Here is a 12,237-nt window from a genome sequence, read left to right as displayed (position 1 = left end):
GAGGCCATCCTCAACACAAGCCTACTGCATCCTCGGCGCCTTTTTAAGGTTACTCCTACTGCACTCCAATACCACGTCGCGTTGTTCTGGGCTCGCTTTGCCACGCGTACGACGGGCAGCAGCAGCAACACCTGATCGGCGAAGGTATGCTTGTTCCTGAAGACCAAAAGGACCGCCGTTCCAATTTTTGTGCATGACCAGCAACGTGGCATTACGTACTGTACCTTGCACAATCAACTTGGAAAAGAGAGCAGATCCGGCCCTCCGGCTATCGCCAAAGGCTACCATGTTCATTGCACCACTACGAGCAAGTTTAGAATCCAACGTCCCTCGGGGTGCACGAGTTATCGAGTCAGGGTATGATCATCTACCGCCGTCGTCTCGCAAGAGCGGCTATGACAGCATAAAATCCACTCTCCTCGCCTACTCCCCGCAGAATTGCGCCTTTCGGTATGACCTATCGCCCCTGAGGTCCCCACCATGTGAGCTCGCTGTGACCTCAATGGTTTCCCCCCCGCACCGGCGACTCTCCGTACATCTCATCCTTCCCCCACGGAATCTACATATGCCGGTCCACCAAAGTGTTGGATCAAAGTACGGACTATTATTTCACCGTCAAAATGTCCAGTCCCAGTGTCAATAGGACGTTCTCGAAACAGTCTGGTTTCCACTTGGTCGGTACACATCGGTTATCAATGCCCAAGATGGAAACAATCGAGGTGACTTACCGAGGGCAATCACCCACCTCCAGTCGGTCCGACTGGGTACTTTGATCAAGGGTCTAGGGAATATTACAGTACAGCATGGGAGAAGCTTTGCTTGGAGCTCCTTTCTGTTGACAGGCAACCGAGGAAAGAAGTGTAACGGGAGTAGTATAAGACAAAGCAATCCAAGCCTTGTTGAACCGTCAGAGTCAAGCTTCTTGCTACTCAAGCCACTTTTCTTGTCCCTCTTGCTTGGTATTCTTTGACTTTCCCTCCCGTCTCTCTCGTATTGACATTCTACCTCACCCAGCCATACAACAAGATTTTGGCTCCCACAACTACTTTTCTTGACATTCAACAATTTTTCCTTGAAGAGGGAAAAAAAAGAACACGGACAAAAAATGGGGGACCCAAAAGGCACTCCTCTCGACCATCTCAACTCTCGCGAGGATGTCCTCCGCCGGGTTCAAACGGCAGACAGCGTCTTTCTTCCACGTGAAGTGTTCGAGGCTCTCTACTTGAATCCGGAACGTAACGTTCCAGGTGACTTGAGAAAGAAGGTGTGTTTCGGGTTCTGTTCTTGATTACTGTTCTGTTCTCGAGAGAATGACACGTGCTGACCACACCACGTTTTTCCTGGGGGGGATTGTATAGTTTGGTAACCCAACTCCGGCGTGTCTGATCGGCTTCGTCATCGCAGCCACACCTTATGCGTGTGCCAACATGGGTTGGAGAGGTGCAGGAGGTGCAGGAGGTGCCATTATGTATGTTGTTTCTCGCACTTCGCCATCGCCCCGGAGAGAAGTGATACTTCTCCTCTCCCAGAAAGGGAAAAATGGCTGACGTCGTCTTTGTTTCTCTCTGTTACTGAGAACAGCCCGACCATGATCTTCTTCGGTGGCGTGCTCCAAGTCTTGGGGGCGATAGGAGAATGGATCCTGGGCAACACCTTCTCCATGTGCCTGTTCTTCACCTACGGAACCTTCTGGATCGTCGCCGGGACACAACTCATCCCTTGGTTCGGTGTCGGCGTGCAGTACTCCCCCGGTGGAAGCAATCTGCAGGGCATGACCGAACCTTCGTATTATGCCACCTTTGGTACGTCGTGTTTCGTGTCCCTCGAAAGGTCCCGCATCTTCAAAAAAGCTCAAAGTTGAAAAGCTTTGAGCAAGAGATTACAGACAGGCTAATTGTTTCCCCCCCCTCTCTTTGCAAATCAGGATTCTATTATCTATCCCTCGCCCTACTCACCACGATTTTCACCGTCTGCGCACTCAGGACCAACATTGTCTTTTTCTGTGCCTTGTTCACCTTGGTCTTCAGTTTCGCTTGTGGTGCGGGTGCGTTTTGGAATTTGGCTTTGGGGAATGTCCATGCCGGTGAAAGGTTGACCGTTGTAAGTATTTGGTCTTGACCCCCTTGAATATCCTGGCTATACATCTCTCCGATTTCTTATTCCGAAAGTTTTTATCCCTCAAGTCAAGTCATGCACTGACGGAGAAACCCCCCCAAAAATCAACAGGCAGCAGGTGCTTTCACGTTTGCCTTGACGGCAATGGTATGGTACGTTTTGGCCGTACAACTCTTGGAGGCAGTTGATTTCCCAATCACCCTCCCCGTGGGGGACCTGTCCAGGTACATCAAGGGGAAGAAGGAGAGGGAACAACTCGTCAAGGAAAGGATGAGGGGAGGGGGTGCCACCGCGGCCGAGTAGTGAGAAACGAGTCAGCCTTCTCTAAGGACGAGTACAGACGAAACCATCAAAGGTCAAAATGGCATCATAATCATCATCATCATCAATCAACGGACTCGTCAAAGGTATGGATGGGATCGTGTCGTCATTTCCAAAATGTTGAGCAAGTTTGATATCGGCTCACGCCTGTCTATACTGCCTGTGGCTACGAGATAAAAGGCCTAATCGATCTAACAAAAAAAGTGTCCTTGACCTGAAAACTTCCACTGTAAGAAATCATGTTGCTAGCACTGCGTAGATTGCCACCTCATCTACATTGATATTGTGGGCAATGATGCCGACCATTTCAGGCAGATAAAAAGCTGTAATTGTACGGAATGTATATTTTTTTTACAGACGTCCTATACAAAGAAGTAATGAATCTTCAGTTCTGGAGTACCTTTGAACATTGACTGACACAAATCATGTACATAAATCGGAAGCATGTCATGAACTTAACAAATCTCTCACACTCATACCTTTTCCCCTTTCTCCCCCCTCCGATACCAAAGGCGTCTGACCACCCCCTGGAGGTCCCGAGACGGAGCCTCTCCAGTCATTCGTCAACATCATCAACGCAGCACCTGCCGTCGCCTCCGCGGTTCCAGACGCATCGCTCAACGCTGCCGGAGACTTGCTGTGCGCCTCTCTCCCGTCCGGAGATTGCGACTGCGAGGAATGTCCGTTGTTGTACGGCTGCGGTAATTGCAGATACGTCATCGGCGGTGGCAAGGGCATGTTGAGTGCCGCCCTTGGCGACGGGAGTGGTGCCATGCCCGGGCTCGGATTGACCGTCGTCCAGGAGTTGGAGGTCGAGGTCGACGAAGCGACTGGGCCTGGACCACCGGCACCACCAGTCTCCGGTGACTTGCCCGTGGCGGCACCGCTCTTTGTGGTATTCGTCTGTGAGCGGGTGAGGTCAGGAGAAAAATGTATCGAATTGAACGCCGGACTGAGCATGGTCGGCGTAGGGGTGTTGGACGTCGCATGGGTGGAAATCTGAGAGGGCGAGTCCGTGTAGGAGGATGGTAGGCCCGGCATACTCCTGCCGTTGCCACTCTGTCTGTCCGAATGGCCCTGTGTTTGGGACAATATGTGAGGAGAAGGATGTGCCGAACTAGACAAGGAAGCCACCGAGTGTCGGTGGGCGTCTCTATACTGCCACTCGTCTCCAACAGATCTGTTGGTCTGTTTGCCCGCTCTGCTCGGCTGAGCTGGCTGCGAGGGCACTTCGACGTCGTGTTCATCCTCGTCCTCGTCCTCGTCACCTTCCTCATCCTCTTCGTTCTCGTCCGGAGCAAGGTCAACTTCACGATGGTGGTGATGGTGGCGTTGCGTCTCAGACTCCGACGATCTTTTCTGCTTCTCGTTCTCGCCCTTGAGTTGGGCAACGCAGCCCTCGAGGTACCGAACATACTCGATCCCTGCCTGGAGAATGGCGAGCTTGTGCATCTCCACGCCTTCACAGGCAGGTATCATGTCTTTGAGCACTCCAAACTCTTCATTCATCTTACTACGTCTCCGCCGTTCGATGATGCTATGTGCTGTCTTGCGTGCAATCTTTCGACCAGCCGCACTCGTGGCAGAAGGCTGTTTCCGCTTGGAGGCCGCCGTGGCCCCGGTCGTCTTCGAGGCTGAATTGGACGCATTCGCCGCAGACGTGGGTGGGTGGTAACTGGCGTCACTGTCTGGAGAGGGAGCGGACTTGGGTTTCATCTGGATGATCTTTCTCGCTCGGCTCGGGGGTGGAGGCAGGGCATAGGAAGACGAGTTCGAGGGGCCACCACTCGTGGCAGGGTCGTGGGCCGCCTTGACTGCTCCAGAGGCAGTCCTCTTGTTTCGAGGACTCGTAGAGAGCGGCTTGTCCTGAGGAGATATCGGAGGAGTACTCTGAGAATAGGCAGAGGCATTGTTGTTGTGCTCTCGGGAACTACTGCTGCTTTTCGTGGCATGGCTAGAAGACGATGTTGACCCTTCGGCTGCTCGCAAGGCTGGAGGTGGCAGTGTGAACGTGGATTCCATATCTGTGGAGGGTACAGCCTTTTCCAATGCTTTGAGGTCTGTTGATCCAGTAGGGGTGGGAGGGGGTCTTGGTCGGGGCATAATGGCTTGCCCTGAGTTAGTCGGTAGATTCAGTCTGCTGGACTTGTGAGGCGTGGAATGGTAACAAGATAAGTACAACACCGAGGGGAGCACAGCGAGTCTCTGATGTCTCACAGAGGGCAGATGCAGAACAGAAGGAGTTCGAGGGGACGATTCAGGTAAAGAATGCAACGAGGCAGGAGAAGCATCTGAAATGGTGGTTTAGAAACAGCCGTTCGAAACAGTCGGATGTGGGCACGTGTATGAGCACACGACAGCAGCTTCTGAGAGGCTTAGGCCCTCGTGTCGCCTGGGGGGGCCATGATAGGATGAGACTCGTAACCCGTAGCGAGTAGCGAGCATTGAGCAATTCGGCCATGTCTACCTACTTTTTGCCCTGATAGATCCCGAGTACAGAAGAGGTGAAAGGCTGGTGAGGCAGACTTGCACACTTGGGTCGATGGGCACGTGTCGAGGGCCAACATTTGATTGGAGATCTCATCCGGATTATCAAAAGGCCGACCACCCGAGAAGCTCCTTTCCCCGCGGCCTGCGCTTAGAGGATCCCCAAGACAAACACGTGACTTTGCGCCTTGCTGAGCGACAAGAAACATGAATTCACCAGACTAGAATCGTAGAGCACGAATGATGCACTCCTTCAAGCATCAACACTTTTATATTATAATATAAATAGGTATAACGCGTATAGACAAGTCAATTCAGCGTGTCTTTCGCCGTCATTATTTTATTTGCCCCTGATATCGTGAACACTGCTCAGGTCTTTGGCATCACCAACTCCGTTCTTCTTTTCGCCATCGCTGAGACCTCGCGACGACTCTGGTCTCTTGAAATGGACTTTCAAAGGTTCCCAGGAGTGAGCATTGTATGTCTGCAAACATCATGTCAGTGTTTGTATTCAATCAACCATTAAAGATGAACTCGAAAACTCACCTCTTGCACTTTCTGGCAAGTCTTCAACCCCCATTCGGTGACGCCAACCATCAAACAACTCTCAAACATAAACGCCATACTGCCTTCCCCAACTTTAGTCGGAGGTAGGTCCATCGTCGATGCCTTCTCGAACGTCTGCATGTCCGGTCCATGCCCACTCATCGTATTATGTAAACTAGCTCCAGCCGGCTGGAACCCACCCTTGCCAGCCCCTTTGGCATCATAGTTGCCCATGATTAGGCCCATAAACTCGGACATGGTGTTGCGATGATACCATGGGGGTCGGAATGTCTTCTCAGCCACCAACCAGCGCGGTGGGAAGATGACAAAGTCCGCCACTGCGGTACCTGCTCCATGAGGGATGGAGGGTGCGGTGAGGACGGTGAAGATGGAAGGATCAGGGTGGTCGTAAGAGATGCTGCCGACAGGGTTGAATCGGCCCAGGTCATATTTGTAAGGGTAGTACGTGCCGTGCCAGCCGACAATGTCGAAGGGAGTGTGCGACTGCTTGGCTGCGAACAAGTTGCCTCCGAATTTACCGTAGAGTGTCCATTCGGTGTTCTCATAGTCTTCAATGAAGTCGGCCACGGGAGTCTGGAAGTCGCGTGCATTTGCCAATCCATTCGAACCGATTGGACCTAATTCAGGCAATTTGAAATGGCCCTGGTATAATTCCAAGATGTATCCCCGCACCGGCTCGTTGCCATGCAGTGCAACGTGGTAACGAATACCTCGCGGTATGACGCAGATTTCGTTCGGTCGGACCAGCATCTTACCCATCTCGGTCCGGATGTCAAGGACGCCATGCTGTGGCACAATGAGGAAGTCTCCATCGGCGCTGTAAAAGGCCGTTTTGTCAGGCATGGTGGAACCAGCGGCGTAGATGTAGATGCCGAGGCCTTGTTTCATCGTGGGGTCTCCTGCGCCGGCCACGAGATGCAAGGAATGGATCCAGGATGCCTCCTTGTCGAAATCGAAAGGATCCCATCGCAGCTGATTGGGGATGGCATTGAAATGCTTGCCGAAGCTGGGTGTGGTGGATGTGAGGGAGTTCGGGGACGACTCTGGCACAGGCTGGAAGTTCTGGTGGCTGGCCGAGGGGAGGATTCGATAGAGCCAGGTCTGTAGGTTATCGTCGCGCGGCGCGGTGAAAGCGGTCCCCGACAACTTCTCATTGTATAGGCCGAGCGGACATTTTTGAGGAGAATTGGCCGCCAACGGCAAGGCCCCTTCTACAGCTTCACTCCTGCGGCTGGGTGTCAGTCCAAGTGTCCCTAAAATGCGGGCGACCTCAGGTAGCGCCTACTCTTTGTACCCCCCGAACCCATTCAGATATTCGTACGTGTCGGTCACAGCGAATTGGGTTACAGGCATCGTCAATGGCTTGCTCGTCGGTAAAGGTGTTTACGTTGCGAACTGCAGGAGGAGAATCGTCAGCGAAATGCGGAGTAGAAGAGCGCAGAGAGAGGGAGAGGGAGAGAGGGAGCGGCGGGTTTTGCCCACAATCACTTACTGGTGAGGGGTGTTTTGTATTTGATGTTGATGTCTTTGTTCTCACGGTGCCGTTCGATGGCTTCTTGTAAACGTTTGAGGCCCTGCATGAAGGGCAATATTGTCGTATGATCACCTAAGAAGTTTGCGAAAGATGGTCAGAGAGGGGAGTGCGGAATGTTGGTCGTGGGAGTCAAGGAAGGGATTCCGTGGGAGGAATATGAATGAAATTGCGACACAACAGAAACAGAGGTCTGATGCGGGATGCGGGTCCTGGTGCTGGTCCTGCGGTCCTGGTGGGTTCCTTTTTACTTGTTGAAAGGCCCTAGAGGAAGAAGCCCAGGCGGACTCCGACTGAGGGCGAAGTAACGAACGGGCCGAGAGCCTCTCGTACAGAGGGTGAAGTGGTGAGGGAATTGGGCATAGTCAGAAGAGTGGTAGTGGCCGGTGGTGCGCAAGGACACTCTCGATTGGTACTTCGGCACTGCGAAGTGCGTTGAGTGGCTGCGGTGTCGCGCAGTTGGGACACTGGGGCGTCACCAGCAGCGGGAAAGCGCGGGATGGTTTTCTCGCCAACCTTCACCATGATTTGCAGCTCATTTAGCCAGAAAACCGGGGCGAGGGACAAGGCGAATCGAGAGACACCAATCTGTGCCGCCCGAGCCGCTATTGTTCTTTGGTATGAAGTATTGTTGGCGCCAGAAAGACTGCCTCAAAGCATAAAGCACATTATTGTGCGGCAGTTCGGAGGAGATGCATGCCAGTGCTGAGTGACTAGACACCGACCAGTGACCGAAGCATCACATCTGTCTCGTCGATGCTTCGCCATGACAAAAGTAGCATCATCAGCCATAAACAAGGCCTTGCCCTCGTTTCAGAATCCAAAATAACAGCATTACCGGCGGCTGGCCTGCTTCAAATTTAGGCGGGGCTCAGATCGGAAGATGCAGGCCGAAGGGGCGATTCAGAGGGCCTGCTTTAGGTACTCGTAGAGAAGCCTGGACAGCCTGATAAGGCCGCTCTGGAAGATTCCCCAGCGGTGGCCTCGGACTAGTGAGTGCAATACTCGCGATTGGCCTGGGGCGGTGGTTGGATTGCATTACTCCGTATACGACTTGGCTGGGACTCGACACCAGCTGCGATGATGATGGATGCTGGTGTCGCAACCAATATCTCGTATTGTTGTGAGCACTGACCTTCCCCCCCAAGTCCACCTTTCCCACTTCCAGCCGCCTTTACGGAGTTCTATAGTACAGTAACACACATTATTCTGCCCATCCCTCAACCGGCCGATGCGCACGGAAAAGACTTCAGCCAAAATGCGACCACAATGACGCCAGCGATCGTCGTATGGATCGCCACTTTGTCCAGAACCTGCCCTGTCGATTCTCGAAACGACACAAGCCGAGACCACGTTGTTGACTGGGAGGGTGACGGCGAATCCCTTCCACTTGCGAGCAGGATTGACACGGGATGTTCCCTGTAAGCTGGCAGCACCGCGGAAACCTTGCTGTCGACCGTGTCCTGAATACTCGTCCTGGGTGGTGTGTCGGCGACAAGGGCCAAGAATTGACCAGTGGGTGGCAAACAGGGACCTCGCGATCTCTTCTCATCTCTTCTTATCGCAATGGTACTGTACGGAGTACTTGTACTGTGATCTCTCTCTTTGGCTACCCGGATTGATAACGACGTTTTCTAGCCAAACTCTCTTGGCTCTACCCGTATGGCCATCGTGTGAGTCTGCGATAATTCTCCCTTCAGAGTTCTTGTTGGTGTGGTCTGTACAGTGCAGTATCTGGCGGCCCCTGCCGTTATCTGGGATGGCCCAGATATTATCACGGTACTCCTTTCAAGCGAAGCCGAGTACAGGCGTCCCCCGGTGTCATCACGCAATACCCAGAGTGTCTGCACATGCAAATGCAAAATGCCAAAAACCAGTCTGATGATACTTTTGAATGGGACCGTGCGAGATTGCTAGGTAATGTAATAACTCACCATGCGTACTTGTACACTGCATCTTCTCCCTCCTATGTTGCTCCAGCGCTTCCTTGGCGATCTGGATGACCTCACTTCTTTCCCACCACCTCACATGTTCCGTAGCATAGCACCGTCTGGGACTAGGGGCCATGTCGCTTTCTCACTTCTCGTCAGGTGTGGTTCGTCTGTCGCTGAGATGATGGATTTCGCCGGCGGCCGTCTCAGAAAGTAAAAAGTTCTAATCAGGTGCGCCCTCGGCGTTGCAAGGTGTCGATGGGGGGCTTGAGTCGGAGGGCATCAAAAGTATAGGTTCGATATAGGTAGGTTAATAAAATGAGAAGCATAAAAGTTCTTCTTTCACAGGATGGAGGAACTCAGCAGAGGGTCACATTTTCAACAATAAAAACAACAATAACTACCACTACCAGCAACATCAGTTAAAAAACAGAAGAAGAATTCAAAAGGGGTGGCAGGGAATAAGGATAAAGTACGTTGAGAGTGTTGGGCGGCAGTGGCAGGTCCTCGGTGTTTGTGGGCTCAAAGGAAACTCTTGTGCTTGTTTTTATTCTTGTTCATCCACAATCTGTTTCTTACATTCATTTTCAAGCGCGCGACGCGAAGTCGAGGGTGTTTGTCCGGAACATCCACTCGAAAAGTGAACAAAGTGAAGGAACGATGCAACTTTTCAACGGAACCGGCCATGACAAAAATGCTTCAGGCTACTATGATCCATTCAGAACGCCTGATGAGTCCGTAGAGAGGCGAGGCGCATTCGATGGCCACTTGTAGGTACTCCATACATGACAGAATAAAATTCCATCAGTTTTTGATAGAAGAATCACGCTAATCAAAGCACTTTGGATTCGAATTTCGGACAAAACATGCAGTTCGTGTAAAATACCTGTCTTTTCCCTTTCTCACTCCCTTCTTCAAGCCTCCTACCCCCCAACCCCTTTTTTGTTCAGCAGCCCCCATCACAAATCCTTCGTTCTCTGCTCACTGTCACGAATCCACCTGTCCAAAGCCGCCTTGTTTCGAATCTTGAAACCCACCTTGAACGGCTTTGGCTCCGTGGTCAGCGCGGTCGGGATGGAATTGCACTCCAGGGCGTCCAGGACAGGCCAGTCTTTTTGGTCCTTGGCCGGCACAAACTCAAACGCGACAATCATGCGCAAGAACGCCGTGTAGATCTCCCGGTTGGCCAGGTGGGAACCGACGCACATGCGGCTGCCGGCCCCGTAGCCGTAGTGTGGCGTGCCGCTGCCTTCTTGGTCGTCCAGGTAGCGCTCCGGGATGAACCTAGCGGGGTCCTTGAAGTGTGTGTCGTCGTAGTCTGCCGCCCAGGCGTTCATGTAAAACACCGACCCGGCCGGGATGACGGTGTCATTGTACTTGATGTCCTTGATGCTCGTGCGCGGCAGGCACACAGGGATCACGGTCCAGAAGCGGAGGATCTCCTTGGTCAGGGCCGTGACGTACGGCACTTTTTCCTCGATGAGACACTTTTCCCACGCCTCGCCGTCGGTCGGGTAGACCTTCATGATCTCCTCGTACGCCTTTTTCTGGATGTGCTGGCCCTCCGGTGACGCGAGGTAGCCCAGGCCCATGATCATATTGCCCGGCACGGTGTCAATGCCCGCTGAGACCATGGTCAGACAGATCGACTTGAGTTCGGCGTCGTTGAGGGTTTCCTCGGGATCCTTGATGATGTTTCCCGTGATGCAAGGTCGGTCTGTTCCCTTGGCGATCCGGTCCTTGAGCATGTCCAAGAAGGTGGTGAGGTACTTGTCGCGACGGGTCCGGTACTCGGCGGCCGACTTGTTCTGTCGAGAAATGAATGGCAGGCGAAGCAAAGGGATGTAGTCTTGCCAGTTGTTGGAGGTGCTTCGGAAGTTGGACACGACGCGTTCAACGTGCACGACTGTTCAATGGTGGTTAGCTTCGTACAGGGTCCATGGGATATTGGAGAAACTGGATCGGTGGATTCATTTCTCTTACCTTCTCTCAAGAGTTCCTGGTCGATGCCTCCGTCAATTCGAATGCCATAGTTCAAGGTCAAGCTGGTGTTCAGGGCAAAGCGGTGGAAATACTTTCGTGGGTCCAAGTCGATCGTCCCATTGTTGCTGTCCTTGTACATGTCTTTGATGGCCACACAGCTCTCGAGGTCGATGAAAGGCATGTAGCTCTGTACGGCTGGCTTGTTCAGTGCTGTAGCCGCCACCTTGCGACGTCTCTTACACGAATCATCCCAGGGCGAAGTGCCGATGGTGAAGCCTTGACTGCTGGAAACGACACTGTGGAACGTGTACAGGGTCGGACGTGATATCAGGGCCGACTGGTTGGTGATCCAGAAGTGTTTGACAGATTCGAAACTGTTGGCCCAGATGATACGACGGTTGCCCAATCGAGTCTGGAAGACCGGCCAGCCATACTTCTTTGCCCAGGCGGCAGTCACTCGAGCATGGTCTTGACCAAGTTGTAGTAGGTTGCCAAAGAGCGGGACCCCGGGGATCTCAGGGAGGCCCTTGATCTTTGGCTGATCGGTCGAGTTCAGGTACCGTATCAAGAAGTAGCCTAGGGCGAGGAAGAGAAACGAGAGCGTCGTGGGCGATAGTGCCTCGAGCATTGTCGATTGATTGTGTTATGTTTTGGGATTTTTACCCTCTGGATGAGTTCGAGTCGATGTCCGATGGTGTTCAGTATGTGGCCTTTGGGTTTCCGTTATAACCAGGTCGACTTAGATCAACCATACATCAGTTGCAATGGTTGTCTTCTGAGGAAGAGGAGTGCTACTGCACAGGACAATGGGTAGTGGCTTAATTATACTCCTTACCGTTATCTTTGATTCACTCTGCTAAGTAGAAGCGTAGCACACGGTTGTCGTATATATCACGTCCAACCTCGGGCACATGGCCTTCTCACCCATTCCACTTCGTGTCATTGTTGTTAGCGCTTATCGTCGGCGATGGCTCACTCGTCTGACCTGGCACCCTTGACTCCGTCATGGTCATTTTCAGGAGGGGTCAAGGGCGGAGAAGAACAAGGGCTGTTTTGAGAGTGCGGAAATGTGCCGTGAGGTAAGAATGCGTAGAGGTCATTGTTTTGGGCCAGTTACAGAGTTACAATGGGCTTTGCTAGGCGCGAACGTGGGGAAAATCTGGCAATGACCAGCAATAATATGGCACCTAGAGACCCTCTAGAGAAGGCGACTGCTGAAGCCTATAGGAATCTTGGGGATCCCCCCCCCAAGCGGCGTTGAAATCAAAAATCAGCGTGCCCCTGATTGGAACGCCCCGCAGG

At 52.7% G+C, this 12,237-nt stretch overlaps 4 protein-coding genes across 6 annotated transcripts; 1 reads left to right on the top strand and 3 right to left on the bottom strand.

Annotated features, from left to right (window-relative positions):
* Window positions 1-1,105: 1,105 nt before the first annotated feature.
* PV06_02481 (uncharacterized protein) lies at window positions 1,106-2,418 on the top strand (the record flags this gene model as incomplete). The annotated part of the gene is made up of 5 exons (XM_016403170.1): window positions 1,106-1,264; window positions 1,359-1,468; window positions 1,582-1,802; window positions 1,925-2,100; window positions 2,227-2,418. 5 exons carry the CDS (start codon window positions 1,106-1,108, stop codon window positions 2,416-2,418), a joined length of 858 nt encoding a protein of 285 aa, XP_016267067.1.
* A 347-nt stretch (window positions 2,419-2,765) lies between these two features.
* On the bottom strand, window positions 2,766-4,915 carry PV06_02480 (uncharacterized protein). The gene has a single exon (XM_016403169.1). The coding sequence runs from the start codon at window positions 4,537-4,539 to the stop codon at window positions 2,884-2,886; it is 1,656 nt and encodes a 551-aa protein (XP_016267066.1). The 5' UTR covers window positions 4,540-4,915; the 3' UTR covers window positions 2,766-2,883.
* Window positions 4,916-5,144: 229 nt separating this feature from the next.
* Window positions 5,145-9,437, bottom strand: PV06_02479 (homogentisate 1,2-dioxygenase). Of its 3 annotated transcripts, XM_016403167.1 has the most exons (5): window positions 8,956-9,437; window positions 6,983-8,899; window positions 6,776-6,885; window positions 5,470-6,715; window positions 5,145-5,407 (listed from the first exon to the last, which is right to left on the bottom strand). In XM_016403167.1, the coding sequence occupies exons 3-5, from the start codon at window positions 6,841-6,843 to the stop codon at window positions 5,264-5,266; spliced, it is 1,458 nt and encodes a 485-aa protein (XP_016267064.1). In that variant the 5' UTR covers window positions 6,844-6,885; window positions 6,983-8,899; window positions 8,956-9,437; the 3' UTR covers window positions 5,145-5,263. The 3 variants fall into 3 exon arrangements, with proteins under 3 accessions (XP_016267064.1, XP_016267063.1, XP_016267065.1); XM_016403166.1 differs by having other exon boundaries at window positions 6,776-8,899; XM_016403168.1 differs by having other exon boundaries at window positions 5,470-6,885.
* Window positions 9,438-9,566: 129 nt separating this feature from the next.
* PV06_02478 (phenylacetate 2-hydroxylase) lies at window positions 9,567-11,981 on the bottom strand. Its single transcript, XM_016403165.1, has 2 exons — window positions 10,936-11,981; window positions 9,567-10,858 (listed from the first exon to the last, which is right to left on the bottom strand). The coding sequence occupies exons 1-2, from the start codon at window positions 11,561-11,563 to the stop codon at window positions 9,912-9,914; spliced, it is 1,575 nt and encodes a 524-aa protein (XP_016267062.1). The 5' UTR covers window positions 11,564-11,981; the 3' UTR covers window positions 9,567-9,911.
* Window positions 11,982-12,237: the final 256 nt, after the last annotated feature.

This window comes from Exophiala oligosperma (assembly GCF_000835515.1).
Source record: "Exophiala oligosperma strain CBS 72588 unplaced genomic scaffold supercont1.2, whole genome shotgun sequence".
Classification (NCBI taxonomy): domain Eukaryota; kingdom Fungi; phylum Ascomycota; class Eurotiomycetes; order Chaetothyriales; family Herpotrichiellaceae; genus Exophiala; species Exophiala oligosperma.
The sequence above is the reverse complement of the archived record's forward strand: the minus strand, read 5'-3'. Positions and strand labels throughout refer to the sequence as shown.